Source organism: Chaetodon auriga, chromosome 10 (assembly GCF_051107435.1).
Source record: "Chaetodon auriga isolate fChaAug3 chromosome 10, fChaAug3.hap1, whole genome shotgun sequence".
Taxonomy (NCBI): domain Eukaryota; kingdom Metazoa; phylum Chordata; class Actinopteri; order Chaetodontiformes; family Chaetodontidae; genus Chaetodon; species Chaetodon auriga.
This window is the reverse complement of record NC_135083.1, coordinates 1,600,313-1,622,377: the sequence shown is the minus strand read 5'-3', so window position 1 is coordinate 1,622,377 and position 22,065 is coordinate 1,600,313. Positions and strand designations below refer to the sequence as shown.

Here is a 22,065-nt window from a genome sequence, read left to right as displayed (position 1 = left end):
AGAAACAGGAGGAGGAGGAGGAGGAGAAACAGGAGGAGGAGGAGGGGGAACAGGAGGAGGAGGAGGAGGAGAAACAGGAGCAGGAGGAGGAGGAGGAGGAGGAGGAGGAGGAGGTGACCCGACAATACTGTGAGTTTGTCAAACAGAATCTCTGAACACAAAGGAAAGTTTGAAGAGGAGACGACGTCCAACAGATGAAGCTGCAGCTGTGACAGTCTAACCCCTCGCTCGCTCCACTGTTTAACTTTCCTTCTCTCTTCTTCCTTCATTTCTTTCTTTCTTTCTTTCCTTCTTTCTTCATTTAATTTCCCTTCCTTTGTTCCCTCCTTCTACTCTTTCTCCTCTCCTTTATTTCTACCTTCCATTTCTTTCTTTCTGCTTCACTTCTTTTGTTCATTCCTTCATTGCTTCCTCCCTTCCATTTCTCCTCTATGCCCTCTTTTTAGCTTTCCTTCCTTCTTTGCATCCTTCCCTCTTTCCTTCCATCTTTCCTGCCTCTCTCTCTCTCTCTCCCCCCCCCCCCCCCCCCCTCCCTCCCTCTGTGGGAGTCAGCTGAGGATCTTGTCTCAGCAGAAACATCCCGTCTGATTCATCTGAGCGTAAGAGGTTTTCTGTGATGGTGGACTGAGTGGAGCCCGGAGGTGATGGCTGCTCTTCCCTGAAATCAAACTTAGTCTCACATAATGATTTAATACTTTACCTGAAACACAAGCGAAAAACCTGCTGATCACTGGAGACCGAAAACGGGAACTCAATGAGGCATCAGAGCAGAACGACTGGACCTTTCAATCTAATTTCCGGCTCAGTTCAGTGTATTTATATGGGATATAAAGAACGGGCGTACCTGTGACCGTCTGACCGTTGATGCTCCAGGTGATGATGGGGGTCGGGATGCCTTCAGCCTGACAGTCCAGTCGCACAGTCTCTCCGGGGGCGTACAGCAGGTTCTGAGGTTCCTTCACCCAGTACGGAGACGCTGCAAACAAAAAGCAAACCACTGTAGTGCTGCAGCTAAAGAACAGCTGCCGCCGTGGACGCTGTGCATGAAGGGCCCCTGACTGCAGGCCGGTGACGTCAAACACACGAGAACTGATTAATGTGGAAAAAATCATCTTTTTTATGCTCCTTTGTTCAGTCGATGCTAACTTAAAATAAGTGAATAAAACAGAATGATGCACCCACAGAACTGTAAGATTCCTTTAAAGTTAAAATACTGATTCCACCGGCCAGCAGGGGGCGCTGCAGCCCCCTCAGCACCCCCCTCTCACATTAGTGGTCTTCTGCGGCCACAGATAAACAAAAATGCAGGACTAAACAGCTGCTGGGCCCTTTGAAGTTAATATTCGTGAAACTGAAAACCAAAACGTCTGTTGCTTCCTGTGAAAGGAGTTTTTTATTCAGCCAATCGTTTACTGGCTTTACTTTGGCCTTGAGTTTCTTCTCACAGTCATCACGCTGTGAAGGGCAGCATCCTCTTCACCGCGTCTCAGAGCTAACGTGGCGCTCACGTGTTCACGTCCAGGTGTGCCGGGCGGCGCTCAGCGGCCTACCTTCCACAGTGACGGTGAAGGAGTGTGAGACGGAGCCGAGGTCGTTGGCGGCTCGACACTCGTACTCGCCGTCATCTTCCAGCGTGATGCTGTCGAAGCGAAGCCACCGGTTGTGGCTGTCCAGCTGGCCGGTTGTTTCTTCCAGGCTGCCGTCCTTCTTCTTCCATTCCACCTTCGGAGTGGGCCTGCAGACAGAGGAGAGACACGAGGAAGAGGAAGAGGAAGAGCAGAGAGATAAAGATGTGAGGGAAGGCCGACGGATCGACTCCGGGAGACGTGGAGGAAATGAGAGCTGAATGAACACAGATGATCGTGTCCGTGATGGAACACGAACACATTTCATCGTTAAGGCAGAATTAAAATGACACTCCATTTATCGCCCCGGGCCGGAACCGTCAGGGGGGGGGGGAGGACGATTAGAGCAACCACAACACAGCAAGAGAGATAAAGTTCTTTAATGAAAAGGATTAGTGTCGAGGCTGTGTGTGCGTGTGTGTGCGCGTGCGTGCGTGCGTGTGTGTGTGCGTGTGTGTGCGTGCGTGCGTGTGTGTGTGTGTGTGTACATGGTGTTCACAGTCAAACTTATTGCTGATGAAGACACGTCTGCTGAGCGGCCTGCTGTCGCGAGGTGTTGGCTCATCGGTGCTGTGGGTCAGGGCTTCCTTCAAAATGTCTCCTTCAAACCGAAACAGCGCTGATGGTTCAACCGACGTGTTTTTGTGAGCAGGTTCATTTCCATCATCATGTAAAAACCCACACGGTCTCGTGTTGCTGTGCGTTCATGTCGTGCTGCTCTGCATCATCCAGACAACATGAAGCCCTTCGTTCTTCGCTGAGTTGTTGCTGTCATGCCCGGATGTGATTGGCTGAGCATGTATCTGTTAATGGCTGCACCATGTGATCTGCGTTCACCTTCATCCAGCACTTTCACACTTTGAGCTCTCTGCTTGTTGTGCTCGTGTGACTAAAACAGAGACGTCTGACTGTTTTCAAAAACACCAAGTTTGACTGCAGCCGCTCTCTGTGCATGCATTAGATTTCAAAGGCTGTAGCAAGAAATGCTGCTCCAGTGCAGACAGGACAGTGTGTCAGACGCCCTGTGAGCAGAACACACACACAAACACACACACAACACACAGTGAGATCCTTACAGGCCTCTGGGGATACATTCGAGGGTGACGGCGTGCTCCCTGAGGGCCAGCACCGAGCTGTGGGAGCCAGTGGGGTGGAAGAAGCGGGGTTTTCTACCATGGATGTCATTACCTGGACAGAGAGAGAGACACAGAGACAGAGAGACAGAGAGAGACAGACAGAGAGAGACAGAGAGAGAGAGAGAGACACACAGAGAGACAGAGAGACAGAGAGAGACAGACAGAGAGAGAGAGAGAGAGACACAGAGAGACAGAGAGACAGAGAGAGACAGACAGAGAGAGACAGAGAGAGAGAGAGAGACACACAGAGAGACAGAGAGACAGACAGACAGACAGAGAGACAGACAGAGAGCATGTGAAATCAATACACCCTTTACTGCTCTGTATTCACTGTCAAAGTGATTTGTTTCCTTTGCCACTGAATTCTGCAGGATCATATATTTTCACACAGCCATGCATCTCCGTCTTCACTGATTTTAGATGACTTAAGTGCACCATATTTATTATTCATGAGGGCAGAGCTGCCTTAGTAAATGTAGGTGTACCTAATAAACTGGCAGCTGACTGAATAACTGCATCAGGCAGGACGATGTGTGACAGCAGGGCTGTCTCGACTTTGCCTTGAGACTTAAAACGTGAAAGAAGCGAGTGTTTAAGAGGCAGGGGGTTCTAATAAAAGACTGTTGAGCTGCATTATGGGAATTGTAGGATTAAGCCTGTGGACTAAGAGTGAAGATATCTCAGCTTGTCCATCTGACATTTTAGACATTTTAAAAACCGTTTTATGCCTTCTCTTTTCTGAGTCCCATAACTTCATGGAAGTGCAGCACTAACTCACCCGAGTCCTCCTTAAAGCAACGAACGCCTTCATTTCACTGTGTGACATTTAAAGAGCTGCAGAGTCGAGAGATTTTGGGCTGATGTGACAGACGGCGCTCTCCACGACCGTCTACAAAACACTGAGGGAAGGAAGCTGTTCATCCCTCCAATCCAGACTTCCACAGACTTCTACCAGTGACAAGCACACTGAGGCTGTTACTGTGGTCCAATGAGCTCCATCACTTTTAGTGTTTCCTTTACCTGTGTGTGTGTGTGTGTGTGTGTGTGTGTGGGTGTGTGTGTGTGTGTGTGTGTGTGTGTGTGTGTGTGCACGCGCACTCACTGGGCATGACAGTGAGGCTGACGGCGGTCTCAGGGAGGATGGTCCTGGCTGCTGAATACTGGGCGTTGCAGATGTAGTCGTCTCTGCTGTCGCTCTTCAGCAGATTGGAGAAGTACAAGTTGCCGTCCAGGCCGACCATCACTCTGTCGCTCTGCTTGATGTGAACCATCTCTGAGGCAGAAACACACACAGACAGTTCAGGGAGACAAACTGTGAAGGCTGCTGCTGGTGAGGACAGGAAGGTGATCTATTCTTCCCTCTTTCCTGAAACACGTTGGGACCATTTGTGCTGCAGAAATCCTTTAAAGCTGATGCACCAGTTTTTTGTTGAAGCTGCTCCAAGCTGGCGGGCACCGCAGTGTTTACTTTGACATCTGAGTTAGAGAAAACTGACGACCTGAAAGTCAGTATTTCATTATCTGACAGGTAGAGAGGGAGAAGGGAGGACAAGAAAAGGAAAAGAGAGAGAAATATAACGAGCCCAGAAACATCAGCTGACAGCCCTGCGTTCATCAGCAGAGTGCAGACGGTCTGCAGCGCAGCGCGGGGATGCAAATCCCTCCAACGGGGCCCTCGGCTGGAATGATGGATGCAAGCAAAATCCCACAAAGCGGCTCAGATTTTCGACACTTACAGCGAGAGACGAGAGACAGGAAGACCAGACAACTGCTGGAGACGGAGCGTCCATCTGTCTGTCAGGCAGAATGGCAGCTAATGACCCGGACAGAAAACAGAAGGAGCCGAAACGAGAAGCAGACTCACTCTTGTCCATCCAGTGGATGAGCGGAGGAGTGGAGCTCTCTGGAGGGTTGCAGGACAGGACGATGCTCTCTCCCTCGTAGGCTCTCTTACGCACTTTCTGTTGTTTTAGAAGAACTGGTTGAGCTGAAACACAAAGCAACAGATCGTTCGTTAAAAACACACATGAGGAGCAGCGTCGGGACAGCTTTCACACCGCAGTCAGAAAAGCCTCGATCGCTCTGCTAACAGGGCTCAGCGTGAGCTCTCTGGTGCATTTACTGCGTTTTCTGTGGCACTTGTGTTCAGCGAGCAGTAAATGCTGCAGGAAGCTGCTGCAGAGGCCGCAGTGAGTCAGTGCTCCTCTCTTCTTGTTTCAGCAGAGGTTGTTACCGTCGAGCTCACCTTCCAGCTCCTCTGCACAGAGAGCGGCTCCACACTCTGTGCTGTTTACTGCACTGATTGCCTCTCAGTTGCTGTAACATTATTGATCACAGGAAATGGTTTAATGGAGAATAATTGCAGAAGGGAGGAGGGTTGAACTTTTACAAACAATGCCGGGATTCCTCTTAATCATACGGGGGAATGAAGTGAGAGATGTTACGTGTGGAAAACACAAGTTACTTTACGTCTTTATGTGATTCTGACAGTTTGAAGGTTACGGTGCATTAAACCTGCAGGAATTGATGTTCTGATGGGGTGAATTAGCCAATAGCTGCCTATTTACAAAGCACCATTAGCCTTCATTTAGAGTCGTGTCTGAGTGCACGTGATGAAGATGGAAGTCCAGCCTTCACCAGCTCCTGCAGTCTGCTGCTGAGCGGGTGGTGCTCACTGGGTTTGTTAGAGCTTTTCTGCTGCAATCAGCTGCTGCTGCTGCTGGAAAGGAGGCGGATGAGAGCAGTGAGACTGAACCCACATGAAACAACCAAATCAGGGTTGGTCATCATGCTTTCTGGAATAATGGCAGTAAAACAATGCTAATTCAATGTAAATCGCTTTGTTATAAATCCACTAACACTATAATCACATTGAGTTTCTTCTCATATAACTTCACATATCTCTGTCCTTAACTGCACTGCCTTTGATTGATGCTCAATTCCAGCATCTTTTTAGGTCAATAGCGGCTGTAAATGCAGATAAAATCAAAAACATGGAGAGGAAATCAAGTTACTCTCTCCGCCCTGAGTTCAGTCTTCATTCTCGGCTGGGAAGCGCTCAGTGAGTGCACAGAGGTCACGGTGAGACACAGAGACAGTGGACACTGGACACGCAGTCCGTCAACACCCTTCAGGTGTGACTACGTTACTTCCTCTCTGACTTCACGCTCTGCCTGCCGTGTGTTTATCGGAGGCTGAGCACAGTCAGGTCAAACGCCGCCTTCCCAGCACCGGCTCACGCTTGGCAACCCCGCGCAGCCTCCCGGCCGAGTGACGTCACGGCTCTGTCTCCGGGAAATGGTTGCCAGGGTAACAAGAGATGAGCGAGCAGAACAGGTGGCCCCAGTCAACCTCCCTCATGAGTCACTGAAGTGTTTACGTGTGTGTGTGTGTGTGTGTGTGTGTGTGTGTGTGTGTGTGTGTGTGGAAGGACGAGGATTTGTGTCTCAGTGTAAATCCTTCATAACGTTTCATTCATGTGACATCTGTGAATCAGCATGTGTGGACACACAGTCCGCCTGTGTTTGTGTCTGTTGTGTATTATATTTTATTTGTATACACAGTGTGTGTGTGTGTGTGTGTGTGTGTGTGTGTGTGCGTGTGTGACACTCACCCTCCACGATGACCCGTACGACTTGTGTTATGGCGGTCCCCAGGGTGTTGGAGGCGTAGCAGCGGTAGTAGCCTTCGTACGACGTGAGGGGCTCGTCCTCGTCCGCGACCAGCGTTCCGGATTCTTTGAGGTGTGACCCGAACGCCTCCCCATCCTTCACCCAGCGGAAACTACAGACGAGAGCAGGAAGCGTTCAGTCAGGTCAACAGCAAAGACAAACAGCGCACATGATTAAACACAGATATCACGGCACAAAACAAGAAAATGAAGTCATGTGCTGACAAACACAGGCTGGACCAATTCCATGTTTTTCTCTGTGTTAAAAAGGCCAAAACAGCCTTCCTGACTTCCTGTCTCGGGCTCTCAGCTCCAAGCCCATTGGCTCCTACTGGGGACTTAAATCTTTAGAAACACCTCACAACACAAAGCACCCAATGTGGATTAATCCACCGCTGCAAATAGTCCCCAACAAATGCACTATTTCACTAAAAGCTACGGTTAGCGCTCTGACATGAACGCAAACACAGAAGATCTGCAGCCAGAGTCTGTAAGATGACAAAAGAAGTTCGAACTGAAGAGGAGAAAGGAAGAGACTGATGGAGGAGACGACGGAGGAGGAGGGCGGGCAGGCGGGGAGGAGTGGGAAGGGAGGAAGAGACAAAGAGAAACAGACAGACGGACATGATTTTATTATCGCTGTGATGTTATTATAAGAACATTTATCACCAAGCCAACGGAAAGGCCAGAGGGCGGAAGTGGACAAACAGCCGGACACACGCATGTGTCTTATTTGTCATTATGTCTGTGCACTCCCACACACACACACACACACATACACACACACACACACACACACACACACACACACACACACACACACACACACAGAGCAGGTGAACGAGGCTGCTGTACGTACATGGGCGTCGGGTTACCAGAGGCCTCACAGGGCAGATAGATGTCTTCTCGAGAAAAGGCTGTGTACGAAGTCGGCATCTCTGTCATCACCGGAGGCTGTGACACTGAACACACACACACACACACACACACACACACACACACACACACACACAGTAATGAAATACTGCCCAGTTCAGGCGAACAAATACAGGCGTGCAGATCTGCTCCATCATCAGGAGGCCAGACCTCCACTGATCTGCACGATTTGTTCCAAACTTTCCAGCAAACAGTTTTCAAACAGTCCGGCTGGATGACCTCAAGTAACCTTCATCAGTCACACCACCCGCCGCCTTCCAGATGTGATCATTTAAACCGATTTAAACCTGGATGTGATTTAACGTTGTGATTCATGCTACCAGCATCTGAGTGGCAGAACATCACGTTCCAATACTTTATTCAACACTTTCACATTAGCTTAGCATTTAAAGCATCCATCATTACAGCTAGCTGGTTAGTCTGACCTGTTGATCCATCACCGTTAGCTAACTGTCTGCTAGCTTCCACACACTCTCAGCTGGCATGTTGTAGTGTTCAGGCATAAAAGCTCACTTGAATATGTTTTTAATGTCAAACTGTATTTCCTGTTTTGTCAAATGAATGAAGCTCCAATCTGTCCACGCCTCCTCCTGACGACTGCAGGTACCCCGAAGGTGCAGGAGCTCCTGAGAGCGCCTGTTCTACCAGCTGCAGACGTGAGCTTGATTTGTCAAGGCTTTTACAAGCTTGTCAGAGGGGCTAAATAATTCATATCAAATGTTTCCTAATTTCCACATCATACTTAATGATTACAGTCCAACCTGCAGAGCAAATAAACAGCATATAATGGACTGGAACCACATCCTGCTCTAAGTGCCCTGAAAGCAGGCAGGCTTGTTGGACGTGTGGAGGAAGCGTCACAGCTAGCCTGCAGTCTGCAGGTTGGGACTCGCTGAAGCTGGACATCGTGAGCTATGCTGTGCTCGTCTGTGTTTGAGTGACCTGTCCTCCTGAGTTTAAACCGACAGACCTGAGGTGTGCATCAGAGGACAGGTATGCCGTCCTCTACACCTGTCAGCGATAAGAAGTCGTCAGTTGAAGTTGTATGGCTCAGGTTCTACCTATTTGGCCCACCTGGTCTCAGAACCCATTGGTCACCTGTCTGGGGGCAACAGCCAGTGTTTGCGCTCAGTGGATTTCTGGGTAACGGATGCAGATTTCTGGCCAAGACTTCCTGCTCTGTGCCTCGGTCATTGTTGATAGTCTGATTCACAGCTGGAGACAGGACGGCGACATTTTGGCTAATCTCTATAAACAGATATCTGCAGATGAATATGACTGAAAAAAGCTAAAAAAGGCACAGAGTGTTTACCTCCATGCCAGCACAGCCTGCTCAGACGTGTTCGGTCAAAACTACTCAGTCTACAAATGAAACCAGAAAGTTTCCTACCAACATCTTGTCCCTTGTCTGCAGATTTGACATTCATGTGCAGATATCTGTCAGATTAGGTCACACCTTAAGGTCCTCCTTCATCCATACTCTTCACACATTGTCATTAAACTTCTCATATGTTGTTGTTTTTGTGTCGGCCTGTTCTGCACGCTGCACGTCTGGGGGAGAGATCCCTCCTCTGCTGCTCTGCCTGACGTTTCTTCTGTTGTTTTGTCTTTGTTAAAGGGATTTTTGGGGAGTTTTCAGATCCTAAAGCCCTCTGTGGAAAATTAAATTGTGATTTGGATGCTGGGCTGTGCAAACAAAACTGACTTGACTTGGGAAACACAGTTATTCACTTTCTTACAAAGAACTAGATGAGGAGATGCCAGAAGTCCCGTCTCATGCCTGTTCGTTCATTCCCCTCTAGAACGTGTGTTCACTCTTTTTGGCCGATTACACAAATGCACATTCATTAAGGAGCTTTAGAAGTGCTGCTGCGCAGTAAGGCTAGCTGTTTGGCCAGTTTCAAGCCTTCATGCTAAGCTAAGCTAACTGGCTTCATATTCAGTGTACAGGCATGAAAGAGGTATCAGTCTTCTCATCTAATGCAAAAAAGTGAGAGGAAAGCAAAAAAAAGCCACTTTCCCAAAATGTCAAACTTTCCCTCTAATTTCATTTTTTCCCACTTGACATCAAGGATTAAATGCATGTTCTTACATTCAATAAATATGTCAGTAAACCTGTCACGTAGTGGACAATTTGGAGAAAAATCCTTATTTGTTCTGGACAGCAATGACTGATTTTGAACTCTAACGAGGCCGACAAACGTTCCGACATCGGACGTCACTGTCTGCTCCGTGTCCCTGCAGGGACGGGTGATGGGGGACAACGAGGCAGAGACGCAGCAACAATAAGACAGATTGGACTGACGGCCTCCGTCGTCTACATGACAGGTTTGTGGGAATGAGGCATCACACACGTCTTCATTGTCACAACGAGGAAGGTCACTTACTGTTATGCACTTTGTCTGAGAGTCCACACGAGAGCAGGAAAAGGAGAGCAGAGAGGACACACTTAGACAAGACGCTGGTTTAAAATGAGCAGACTCACAGTCACTGACGAGCTGCAGATTTAAAACACTGTTTTCAGAGCTGCAGCACTTTCATTCATTCACTTGATTATAAATAACGCTGACGTTATAACGACTCGTCTCAGGATTTGCCGTCTTCTCGGCTTTCTGGCTCAGACACGACGGCGTCCCGGATCACTTTACATCTTTCCCCTCTGTGCCTCCTTCTGGACCCTTCCCTCCCTCCACCCTCTATTCTTCACCTTCCCTGTCCTCCTCCATCCATCTTTCTCTCCATCACCCCCCCCCCCCCCCATTCTCTTCCTCCCCTCTCCTCTGTCTCTTCCTCTCTCTGCCACACCCACAAACAAAGGTCACTGGATGAAGGTCAAGCTGAACCCGACTCCTCCTCTCCTCTTCCTCTCCTCTGGGACCGTCATGGCAAAGCCTGCTGACCTTTGAACTTAACCTCCGGGACCAGAGGCCATTGTGAAGCTGATTGTGTGGATAAGTGTGTTTGTGTTTGTGCTTATGTGATGTGTTTAAACCAAAAAGCAGAGCAAACAGACAAACGAACATGACAAGAAAAGCAACACCAAAAGACATTTCTGGTTCCTTTGAGCGTCGTATGAAAATTAACTGCTGACATTTTGACTTTTAAGCATTGAAAACAGCGGCGGTGACGTAAATAATTAAAATTGACAACATAAAGCTACAGCTCGTTCTGCGTCTCTGTGTTCGTTAACTCTGAGGACGTCGTTGAAGGAAACAGCTGAAATGGTCTTTATTCACAGTGAGATGTTACGGACGAGCAGTACTCACAGTCTTTGGGGATGTGGATGGCTCCCTGAGCGAGCGGAGGCGTGGAGGAGAGGAAGGACAGAGGGAGGAGGAGGAGGAGGACGAGGGGGAGGGCGGGGGAGCACGGCCCCCTACAGCCCGTCCACCGACACTGTGACACACACATCTCTCAATGTCCCATGAAAAGTGACACAGGACACCCACACACTCATCAACACATGGAAAACACACACCCTCCCAGCTTATGCACACGAGCAGACACACACTCCAGAGACCTCGCAGACCCTCTGGAGAGCACAGACCAGGAAACAACTGTGGTTTAAAGTGTGTGTGCGCTGCTTTCACAGTCTGAATGAGGCTCTCTGTCAGGTCCAAATCCCTGCTCCGGCTGCAGAGTGGGGGGGAGAAGGAGGAGCAGGGGGGAGAGGAGAAGGGAGGATTGACCGAGAGAACAAAGGAGGGATGACGGGGGAGGGAGGGAGGGCACACGGGACAGGGGGAGAGGAGAGGAGAGGAGAGATCATTAATTTCATCAAACAGAACAAAACAAACATGAATCAACTCCGACCTGAAGACATGAAATCAGCCTGAACTCCAGAGCAGCTGATGGAGATGAATTTTAATATTTAAACACAGTTTTTAATCCAAATATTTCTCTAATACACAAAAATTAAAGACGATGGACGCCTGTGTGTGTGTGTGTGTGTGTGTGTGTGTGTGTGTGCGTCAAAGATGAAGGGATTAGGTCATCCTGATAAAGACAGAAGATCAGATCAAAGCAGCAGGAAACATCTTCTCTACTAATGACATTACAAAGAGAAAGTGTGTGTGTGTGTGTGTGTGTGTGTGTGTGTGTGTGTGTGTGTGTGTGTTTTCTGCCACATCGGCTGCATTTCCATTCATCTAAACATGTTCTCTTTGTCCCTGGCTGCTGACTGAACGCTGACCCGTGACAGCAGGAGTGTCGGGGGTGAGAGCAGACACAGATGGATCCGCCTTCGCCCCCTTTGTTCCGCCGCCTTCGCCGTCCAGGCCAAAAACCTCAGCGCTCCAACTTTGGTCATTTTCTTGTTTTAACTTGAAGTGAGGGATTACACGCTCCTCCGTGGGTCGATCTTAAAGCTGGTGAAATCCTTTTGAAATCCGCTCTGCACTTTTAAAAACTCGCCGTCGCTCTAAAAATAACCGAGCGCCACTTCAAAGCCCCTGGAATCAGGCGGCGGCTCCATTTGTGGGAATACTTTGATGAAACAAAACAAGAAATAAATTCAAGGGGATCCCTCTGATGAACATGCTCAGACAAACAGGGCTGCTCTTCTAAAGCAGCTTCGTCTCTCAGGAGTTACGTTGATTCACTACAAATTTCTTTTGAAAATCAAATTTTGCAGGGAAACACGACTTCTGCCTCAATTTGGTTCACTTGCAGCCTTTTTGTGCTTGTTGTAGGCTGAATGGTAAACAACAAGGTAACAACCAATGACCTCTCACACTGACTGAGGTTAGACTGGCCTTGGTTAGATACTGCTGGCTCTTGGATGAGGTCAACGGCAAACAGTCTGATGAACTGTGGTGTGACAGCAGCACAAGTACAGAAGAGTCATTCAGTCACCAAACTGTCTGAGCTAACATTAGCAACCATACGCTACCAGTCACATGACACCAGGTGAGGCCCCAGCAGTGAGACCTGAGCGTACCGAGCTGAGCGAAGGCTACTTTTAATTCAGCTTTCTGTTTGTAAAGACAGAACGTGTCAGGCTGCAAAGATGTTTTTGTTTTATTGTGAACATAAGCTAACACGCTCACGGTGATTATGCTAATATTGGTAGTAATGCTAATGGTTGGCAGGTGTAATGTTTACCATCTTCACCCACGAGTTCAGTGTGTTAGCATGCTAACGCCTGCCTAAAGGACAGCTGAGGCTGATGGAAGCAAAACTATTGCACAAATGGAAATGATGATGATGATGATGGAGGCAGAGGAGCAATTTTGAAGCAGCTACAGAAGAAAATGAGAGATGAAGAAACTTCTGAACTGACAGCAGCCTGATCGGCCAGACTCTTCAAATAAGAACAGACAACGAGGGCAGAGGAGGTTCCACAAGGTGTCATAACTCATCAGTCTGTATGTAACCGCCTGGAGTCCTCACACACACACACACACACACACACACACACACACACACACACACACACACACACAAGGGTGAGGGGCGAGGAGTGACAGCTGGCTAATGTAGACCCCCTCCTACATCTAATAATTACGCAACCTGTCCCCAGCACACATCTCTCTCTCTCTCTCTCTCTTTCTCACACACGCACACACACACACACACACATACACACACACACACACACACACACACACACACACACACACAGGAAACATACATGACCCCTGTTTCAGCTCCTATTGTTGTCAGATCCTCACCAATCTACTCTGTTGTTGTTGTCAATTATCACTCCTGACTCACACACACACACACATACACACACACACACACACACACACACACATACACACACACACACACACACACACACACACACACCTGCCCCCGGCCCTTTGGGCTGCTGTTACCTGCCAGGCTTATTTACAAAATAAATGATCCAAACAGAACAGTGGGACATAAAGTGTGTGTGTGTGTGTGTGTGTGTGTGTGTGTGTGTGTGTGTGTGTGTGTGTGTTGGCCATTAACGAGGGAAAGATAACGACCGGCAGCGGGGGTTCCCCTCGTGTAACGAGCGCAGACAGAAAACGTAACACACGCACAGAAAATGAATGATGGGAGGTGGAAATGTCCCAGCATGCTCCAGTTCTAATAACAATATCCAGTATACGCTCTCACTGGTTGGTACTTATTCAAATGGACTTCCTTTAATTTAAATATTCATGGGCTCCTGCTGTGAGGTGGAGTTAAACAGGGGGGAGGGCTGCCGCTCATTAATGAATTAAGTCTTAATCTGACGATGGCGGACGGCGTCCTCTCAGACGTGGAGTGTGTCTGCGCGTCTTCATTCAGGCTGCGGCTTAGAGACACTTGACCTCCGCTGACAGACGGTCCTCTCGGCCGTTTAATGCACAGTGTTGTTCCCTTTTCATGGTCCCCGGCACATGATGGCCTCTTGAAGTCGATCACACAGGGAGCCATTAGAGGACAGGACAGTCCATTTAGGCTGTAGAGACGAGCGACGAGCAGGACGAGTCTTCAGGTCCATCAGAGCTGAAGAGTGTGAGCTTCCTGCACGGCCGTGGTTCCACGTGTGACAATACTGCATGCACCAAGGACACATGCATGTTTTAAAGCTGGTGTTCAGGTGACACGGGGTTTGTGTTCTTATATACGGACCCCAAAATCAGAATAATAACTTTAGATTATTATTACATTTGATCATGAATTCATCACTGAAGTCATTTTTCAAGCAACAATGAAACTTTCTCTGGTTTCAGCCTCTCAAATGCAAATAGGTGCAAGATAGTGGAGAATAGAGATAATAATTCATCGCTGCCTTTAAATGAGACTGAAGTTTATGGGATAACGGTGAAAGAGAGGAGAGCCGCAGAGTCGTTAACTGCCTCAGTAATATTAGCTTTAGCATTAGCCACCATGAAGCTACCGGCCATGCAGAACTAACATATCGTCTTTACTTCACAAAGACGTCAAACGTCAGTGTTTGTGAGTAGTTCCTGCAGAATTTGGGAAAGTGGTCGAGTGTCGAGCTGATTAAATATGGCCAGCTGAGCGTTTTGGGTTGTTAAAGACAGACACAGCGTCAGGTTTGAAAGCGAGCCAGCTCAGAGCCTGCGGGCGGCCATATTTCCGTTCTGTACTGCTTAACATTGAACATACTGTACCAATTTCCTCCCTCTGTCCCTCCCAGCCCACGTCCTCCAGAGTCCTGAGCCGACCCACAGAACCTGAGGGGCTTCAGGGGGCGGGCAGGTGGACCAGCCGGTCCACCGGGAGTCCGGGAGGGGGCGGGGAGGCAGGGCGGGTGCAGGTGGGACAGTCTGCTGGGAGGCCTGAAGCAGGAGAGGAGGGGGGGTCGGGGTGGGGGGATCACAGAGTGACGGCGAGGGGTGGGGTGGCGGGTGGGGGGGGGGGGGGTAGGCTGGGTGCAGGTGGACGGATAGTGTGCGACAGAGCGAGAAATTAATTCATTGATAGATTCCGATCTGCAGGAAAGAAGTGGGAAGTGTGGATGGAGATTAAGCAAAGGCACACACACACACACACACGCACGCACGCACACACACACACACACACACACACACACACACACACACACGTAGATGAGGAAAGAAAGAGCTATTCCCAGTTTGTCCCTCCCAGTTGGCTGTGTGACCTAAATTCACCTACATTCATTATTCATTACATACCTTATATTTACTCCTCCACACACACACACACACACACACACACACACACACACACACACACACACAGAGTAGATGAAATCACCTGCTCACCCCACCTCTTTGCTCCAGGCTGTAGTGTGGTCAGCATTTGTGTGTGTGTGTGTGTGTGTGTGTGTGTGTGTGTGTGTGTGTGTGTGTAGATCACACTGCTGATGTCCTTCACATCAGGCCTCATTAATATGTAACAGAAGTGTCATTTTAATAAAGCACCACTGAGTTAAACATGTCTGTGTGTTTGTGAATGGGGAGGCAGTGTGTGTGTGTGTGTGTGTGTGTGTGTGTGTGTGTGTGTGTGTGTGTGTGTGTGACATAAATAAACTCTTGATCCTCCATTTCTCATAATGCAACACAATACACACAAAAACACACCCACGTCTGCCAAACAAATTCAGGCTTTGTGTGAAAGAAAAAAGTCTCCCAGCCCAAACCGAGCTGACCCTGATGACATCACGATGACATCATAAGGTCCCTTCCTTAGACAACAAAAAGCCCCTTTACATCCCTGTTTGAACTCTGCATCACGAAGATACTGAAACTGAAAGACGAGATTCTGTCGTTGCTGTTTAAACACGGAGTTCGCCGTCCTCACGTCTGTCCTTTGGTCTTTTTGGACACTCGCCGCAGACGCACGCATCACTGTCCCGATCTGAGGAGTGATTTCAACACATCCAGGTCCCATCAGTCCACCCTGAGGCAGCCGGCGGCCTTTCTGGTAACTGACGCGCTGCATCGCTTCCTGCTTTATGACACTGATGTCATCATCATGTCGCCATCACCTCTACACACACACACACACACACACACGTCCGTGTTAAGCTGCCTTTGTGTTCGAGTCTAACTAGACTTGGAGTCCCAGCGGACGAGAGGAGATGAATAACTCAATAAACACGAGGAGGTTTCTGACCCTGAACAAAGCCCGTCAGCTGACAGGCCTCCAGCCACCCGCTGTCCTCCTCTTCTTCTTCTCCTCTTTCTTTGTTTTCTTTCTGTTTGTGTGTTTTCCTCAGTCACTTCCTCCTTTTCTGCCGTTCTATTCACGTGTGCAGCTCCTCTCTCTCTGGCTCTACAGCTGCGATGCGTCTATGAAACTGCTCTGGGCAAAGCTTAAACATGAAAACTCCCCCTCTTATCAGCTCCAACCATAAAAGAAAGAGCGTAATAGAGAAAAGAGCATCCAACCATTAAACGAGTCTGTCGATTAGCCCACATAAAGCTGTGATGAATGTAATCGCTGGCAGAGTGCTGATTGGTCTGTTGGTCGGTTCTCCAGGCTGAAACATCTCAACAGCTGTTGGATGGATTCTTATGAATTTTGCTTCAGACATTAATGCTCCCATCAGCATGAGTTACGCTAACACTGTTTGATGGCCGTATAGATGAGGAACCCCTCCCTCAGACCGACAGAAAAAGTATTATTTTCTGTCACTTTTCATGTGAACTACCGAGTACAAGACTTTGAACGTCTTCCAGGAGACGATGTCTGAAAATGTGTTCAGTTATTAAACCAGATCGCGTCTGAAGATCCACAAACACGACGTCTGAAAACACGTCGTACCAACCAGTTCTGATTTTGTTCAGTCTAAAAACTTGAGCTCAACATCAGTTTGTTTGGAATCTGCTGTGTGCGTCTATGACAGCTGCTTTCATGACTGGTTTATCTGCTGATCTTTGCCTTGATTGATTAATCACAGTTTTCCTAAAACACAAAGTGGCGTCTTCAAACAGCTCGTTTTATCAGACCAACAATCCAAAACCCAAAGATCCTCAAATCAGCACGACTGAGAGGCTGCAGCAGGTGAATGTTTAACGTTTGTGCATCAAATTGTTTTATTATTAGAATTAATTTTGCACCACTGAACTAACTTGGCTAATGGTTTTGGCTCTGGTGTACAGATATGTGCATCTGTCTGTCAGTATTGAATTATTGTGTCTTTTCTGTCTATTTGCCTTTCAGACGGGATGGGGGAGACTCTCTACCCGCTGGTCCCATAGCACAACCCAACGCCTTTCACATTCAAATCAGCTCTTATTGGCGTGACATTGTTTAGCCACCTCTGGATTACCCCCTCCTCCAACCACACACACACACACACACACACACACACACACACACACACACCTCTGCAGACACAAAGCCAGTATCATGTGTTTGTTTCTGATTTGCCTCTCTCCACACGACAAACCAAGCGACTGCATAGGAGCGCATAAATCAGTCATTAGTGACGGTATGTTCCTGGATAAACAGCAGCCCCCGCGCTGGGTGGCTTCCTGGCCCGGCTGGGGTCTATTAGATTTAGCTGAGGGGCGAGTGGCACCAGCTGTGAGAGGCCGCGGCGTAACAGAGCGCTCAGGGCGGAATATACAAGACCCACGGCCAAACATCTATCACTGCTCTGAGGCTCCCACAGCAGAGAGGCAGAGTCACACAGTAACCAACTATCAATGAAAGAAGTGACAACAGCAAAGCATCAACATGAAGCAGATCATATTAGAGCAGGCCGGTGATGTAATCCTCTTAAAGGACAGTAATTGATTAATCTACAGTGATGATATTAGTGCAGTGCGGATTAAAGCATGAAATCATCGACGTTATTAGCGATGGACTCAGAATACTGCTGTCGAGCCCCGGCGCCCTGCTGACAGTGTAAAGTGTCCAATGGGACGGTCCGCTGTGCTGTAATGTCAATCAATACACGCCGTGGTCGTGTATCACATGTCCGTGACGGGCCCCGTTAACCAGCGCCATTAACACACTGCTGACCTGCAAGATCCGTGAGCAAGACTCCCTGTTTCTTCTTCTTCTCCTCTTTCATTTGCGTTTGTGCTTTCATGCTCACTTCCAAGAAAGAACCAATCAAAAACAGGGCTGAGAGCAGAAACGCCTCAAACACACAGAGTTTGTAGCAGAACTGTGATTTATCACAGATTATAATATGCTGCAACTCTTTCCGCGTCGTCTTCGTCTGATTGTGTCTGTGTGCACAGAAGTCAGTGAGCTTTTCATGAGAGATTGACTGAGTTAACATAAATCTGATCTTTTGATTCAGGTGACATCAGCTGCATAAAGAGCATAAATGCTGACATGGTGGTTCCTACTGTTAAAGGAATACAGTTTACTGCTCCTGGTTAAGTTGATAAGGGAAATCAAAGCTCAAATCTGTGTGAACTGATTTTTTGGCCACTTTGAAGCAGCAGAAAGAAGCTGTGACACTGACGGACTTCAACCTTTGAAGATGATATGACAAGGAACCACGGTAGCACTGGTTTGGAGCCCTGTTACTGGCACGTCATGAGGTCCAGTATTCACCGTCTTTTCGCTCTAAAGATATTGAATCTCTAAATTAGCATTTCTGACTTTGAATGAAAACAGTTTAATTGGCCGTGCGTCCTCCCGAGGTTTGAGAGCACGGCTGAAGAACTTTGTGAGGCTTGAGGCAAAAACCTGCCTAAAAGAAAATTACTGTACATTATGAAGATTAGCTCCACTGAAATATTTTCACCAGTGGCACCTCCATCACACACACAAGCATCCGCCCGCCTACACACACTTGTCTCTGGAGCCTACCACATCCACCCACCCACGCACACCCCCCACAGCTCAGAGGCTCGTCTGGCTCTGAACCTGTTTCTTTCCAGCTGCTGCCAATCCACCAAGAGCAGCGACTCCGGGCCGCTTCCCCAGCCGCTCACATCACACCTAATCCCTGCTGGCAGCTAGAAGACGTTAGCCCGCGCTAACGGGGCTCTTCACATAATAACCTCATCCTCTTGATCTTCAAGGTGTGAGGTCAAGCCGGCGACCGCTCTCCAGCTGCAGACAGTCCAGATTTGATCATTTTAGGCACAAATGTGCTGATATTAGCGCTGCAATGAACTATTGCTCGCTTGAGTGCAAAGACACAGCGGCCCTGAAAGCTTTAAGCTCTGCAGCAGGACAACACATGAGCAGCACTCAGCCTTTGCTCATTACTAGCGAACCCATTCAATTAACGGTACATAAACTCTGAATCCTGCTATCAGCTCATTTCATTTCATGCGGTGTGACTTGTATTTGTTTTGGTTTTGTTTGCGTTTTCCAAGTTGCATGCTTTTGATCTCTCAGGGCCACCGTACAAATCACTTAAATAACGTCTCTCTGGATGCACTTTCAAATCAACATCTGCTGTCGCATCTCTCTGCCATTCATCCAAAAAGCCACAACTCTGTCTCCAAGTTACCGCACTCCCAGGTGGAAGATCACATTTCTTCATCTCCTCTCAGCTCAGAGAGCCTCTCCCTTCATCTCCCTTCTCCTTCATCCCTCCTCAGCATCTTCTCCTCTCACCCCACCCAGAGAGAACAGGAAGGATGCTTTAAATTAAAAGGGGATTTGATGCTTATCATATTATTCAATCAGTCGCTGAAAATGTCAATTTGCATTATGTCTAAGTGTGTGTGTGTGTGTGTGTGTGTGTGTGTGTGTGTGTGTGTGTGGAGCCGGTCTCCGTCTCCGTCTCCCATCCCTTTCTGTCTTTCCCCCATCACCATGGTAACCCCCTGACTCCAGCAGCACAGTAATATTTCTCTCCCCCATCCCCCACGCTGCCCCTCCTGCTTTTCTCCCATCCCCCACTCCATCCCTCCACACCTCTCCCTCGCTGTCTCTCGGTGCCACTCCCTACATCTCCTCGATTCACCTCTCCCTCTCTCTCTTTCTCCCTCTCACACACATCACACATATAAATGCACACACACACACACACACACACACACACACACACACACATTCTCCTGCTATTGTCTCAGCTCCCACCTGCCTCTCCTCCTCTGGTCTGCAGAGTGTCAGAGCAGCCGTCTGCTTTTGTGAAACATTTATTTATTTTTTCATCTTTTGTGCAGCTTCTTAAAGCGCAGCAACGCAAACACTTCAGTATCCCACAAATACGAGGAGGCAGATGGTCGGCTGGGGGAGAAGTTACAGCATCAGGGACTTACTGCAGGTATGAAGAGGCAAATAAAAGCAGAAATAGAAACCGAAGGGAAGGAAACGAGGCTCTCCAGTGTTTCTGCCTCAGGAAGGTTCTGCTCTTTAAAAGATGCTCTGACAGTTTTATATGGTAACATTTCATATCTGAATTCATCACCAACCAGACAGCTGATCCACCAATAAGAATTTTTCCACTTAAGAAATCTTTTTTTTTTTTTAAGTGTGAGAAACTGGAGCTGCAAAGGATGATACTGAATATGAGAAATATAGTGCTGAAGGTGACGTCGTCTCATGTCCAAGAATGCAAAATATACAGATTTCAGAACAGATAAAAAAAATCAGAAAATAAATAAATTAAAAAATAAAATTAAAAAAAGGCTAAATTATTAATCAATTATCAAAATAGTTGCAGATTAATTTTGTCTGTCAATCAACCAATTAATTGACTGAATGTTGCAGCTGTGGGAGAATGATTTTTCCATAGTTTTAGAGTTTAATCATTTCTAAGATAAATAATATATTTCTTTATCAGTCAGTCTGCTGAGTGTATCCAAGGTGATGTCCGACCAACAGCTCCAAACCCAAAGATATTTAGTTTACTGTAATAAATAAATGTCAAATCAAGCTACAACGTGTCACATTTGAGAAGCTGGAACTACAGAAATGATCAGAATACTTTGTGTTGTTCAGCTAATCGATTCAGTCTTCTTCTCCTCCTGCTTTTTATTCTAAAACGATAAATATGAGTTATAACAAATATTGATTGGACTCGTCGCAGATGAGACACGATTATCTTATTGGACAGTATTTCACAAAGATATGGATGAAAATGAGCTCCTGATCAGAACCATCTGCAGATCGATTGATCCCCACTGATTCAGCACCCGTCCCTGAAGCCTGTGGTGAGTCAGACATCAGTCAGCCGCTGGTCGCTGTGCTGCCTGTTATGCTCAGATTCACTGTTTGTCATGTGACTGACTGACGATACTGTTGGTCAGATATTCGACTGATAAAGTGTCCTCTGTGCTCGTGGTCACTCCATGAATGGACTCTTTTCATGGTTCAAACACACTGACCAGAAAAACAGACACAAGTCACATATTTGCAGTAACATAGAGTCACACACGTTTGTGTGTGTGCGTGTATTACTCATATCCTGGGGGGCAAATGTGTGTACGCAGTCTCACTGTGGGGACTCGCCCTCCTTATGGGGACAAAAGAAAAGTCTCCATAATGGAAATTGTTCAATTTCAGGGTGAAGACTTTTTTAAGGCTAAGGTACGTCTACAGGAAATGAATGGAAGTCAATGCAATGTTCTGAATCCATGGAAGTACGACTGTGTGTGTGTGTGTGTGTGTGTGTGTGTGTGTGTGTGTATGTGTGTGTGTGTGTGTGTGTGTGTTCACACGTGTGTGCACTGTACATGTTAAAACCATTGAAGTTAGATTAGCTGTTTCTGAAGAGATTAAAACCACAAACACAGAGGGGCTGTTAAGACCCTCCTACAGTCTCTAATCCGAGCTAATGGATGCACCCCCAACCCAATACACACACACACACACACACACACACACAGGTTCTCACAAAGATAGATGTACAGTTGCACAAGTACACACACGAATGCCCACCCACCCATCCACCCACAAACACACACACACACACACACACACACACACACACACAAAAGCACACACACACACACAGAGGAAGAGAAGGACTGAAGGAGGGAGAAGACATCAGGAAGAAGAGCTGAGAGTAAAACCAGTAAAAAGAGGAAGAGGGGGCAAACAGAGGAAGGGGCATTCCTCTCATTTCTTAACACAAAGGCCTCATTCTGCTGAGATGAAATGGAAAAACAAGGGGGAAAGAAAGAGAAAGAAAGGCTGAACGAGAGGAAAGATGGATCAGAGGAGAGGGAGCGGGGGCGTGAGAGAGATGGATGAAGATGAATTAGAAGAAGCACAATGAGAAACACAGAGGAAGGCAGAATCAGAGATGCAGAGGAACTGAGAAAGAGCAAAAGTCAGACTAATCTCATTTTCTGGGCGTAGACTTCCCTCTGACCCGCTG

General features: G+C 47.7%; 1 protein-coding gene across 2 annotated transcripts in view; it reads right to left on the bottom strand.

Moving 5' to 3' along the window:
• Window positions 1-22,065, bottom strand: part of LOC143326826 (neural cell adhesion molecule L1.1-like) — a 39,578-nt gene that overhangs the window by 14,324 nt on the left and 3,189 nt on the right. For both annotated transcript variants that reach the window (XM_076740781.1, XM_076740782.1), the window contains exons 2-10: window positions 10,634-11,000; window positions 9,755-9,769; window positions 7,291-7,393; window positions 6,375-6,544; window positions 4,626-4,748; window positions 3,864-4,034; window positions 2,702-2,813; window positions 1,551-1,735; window positions 845-976 (exon numbers count right to left, since the gene is read on the bottom strand). In XM_076740781.1, the coding sequence (XP_076596896.1) occupies window positions 845-976; window positions 1,551-1,735; window positions 2,702-2,813; window positions 3,864-4,034; window positions 4,626-4,748; window positions 6,375-6,544; window positions 7,291-7,393; window positions 9,755-9,769; window positions 10,634-10,778 (1,156 nt within the window). In that variant the 5' untranslated portion in view covers window positions 10,779-11,000. The remainder of the gene's footprint in view (window positions 1-844; window positions 977-1,550; window positions 1,736-2,701; window positions 2,814-3,863; window positions 4,035-4,625; window positions 4,749-6,374; window positions 6,545-7,290; window positions 7,394-9,754; window positions 9,770-10,633; window positions 11,001-22,065) is intronic.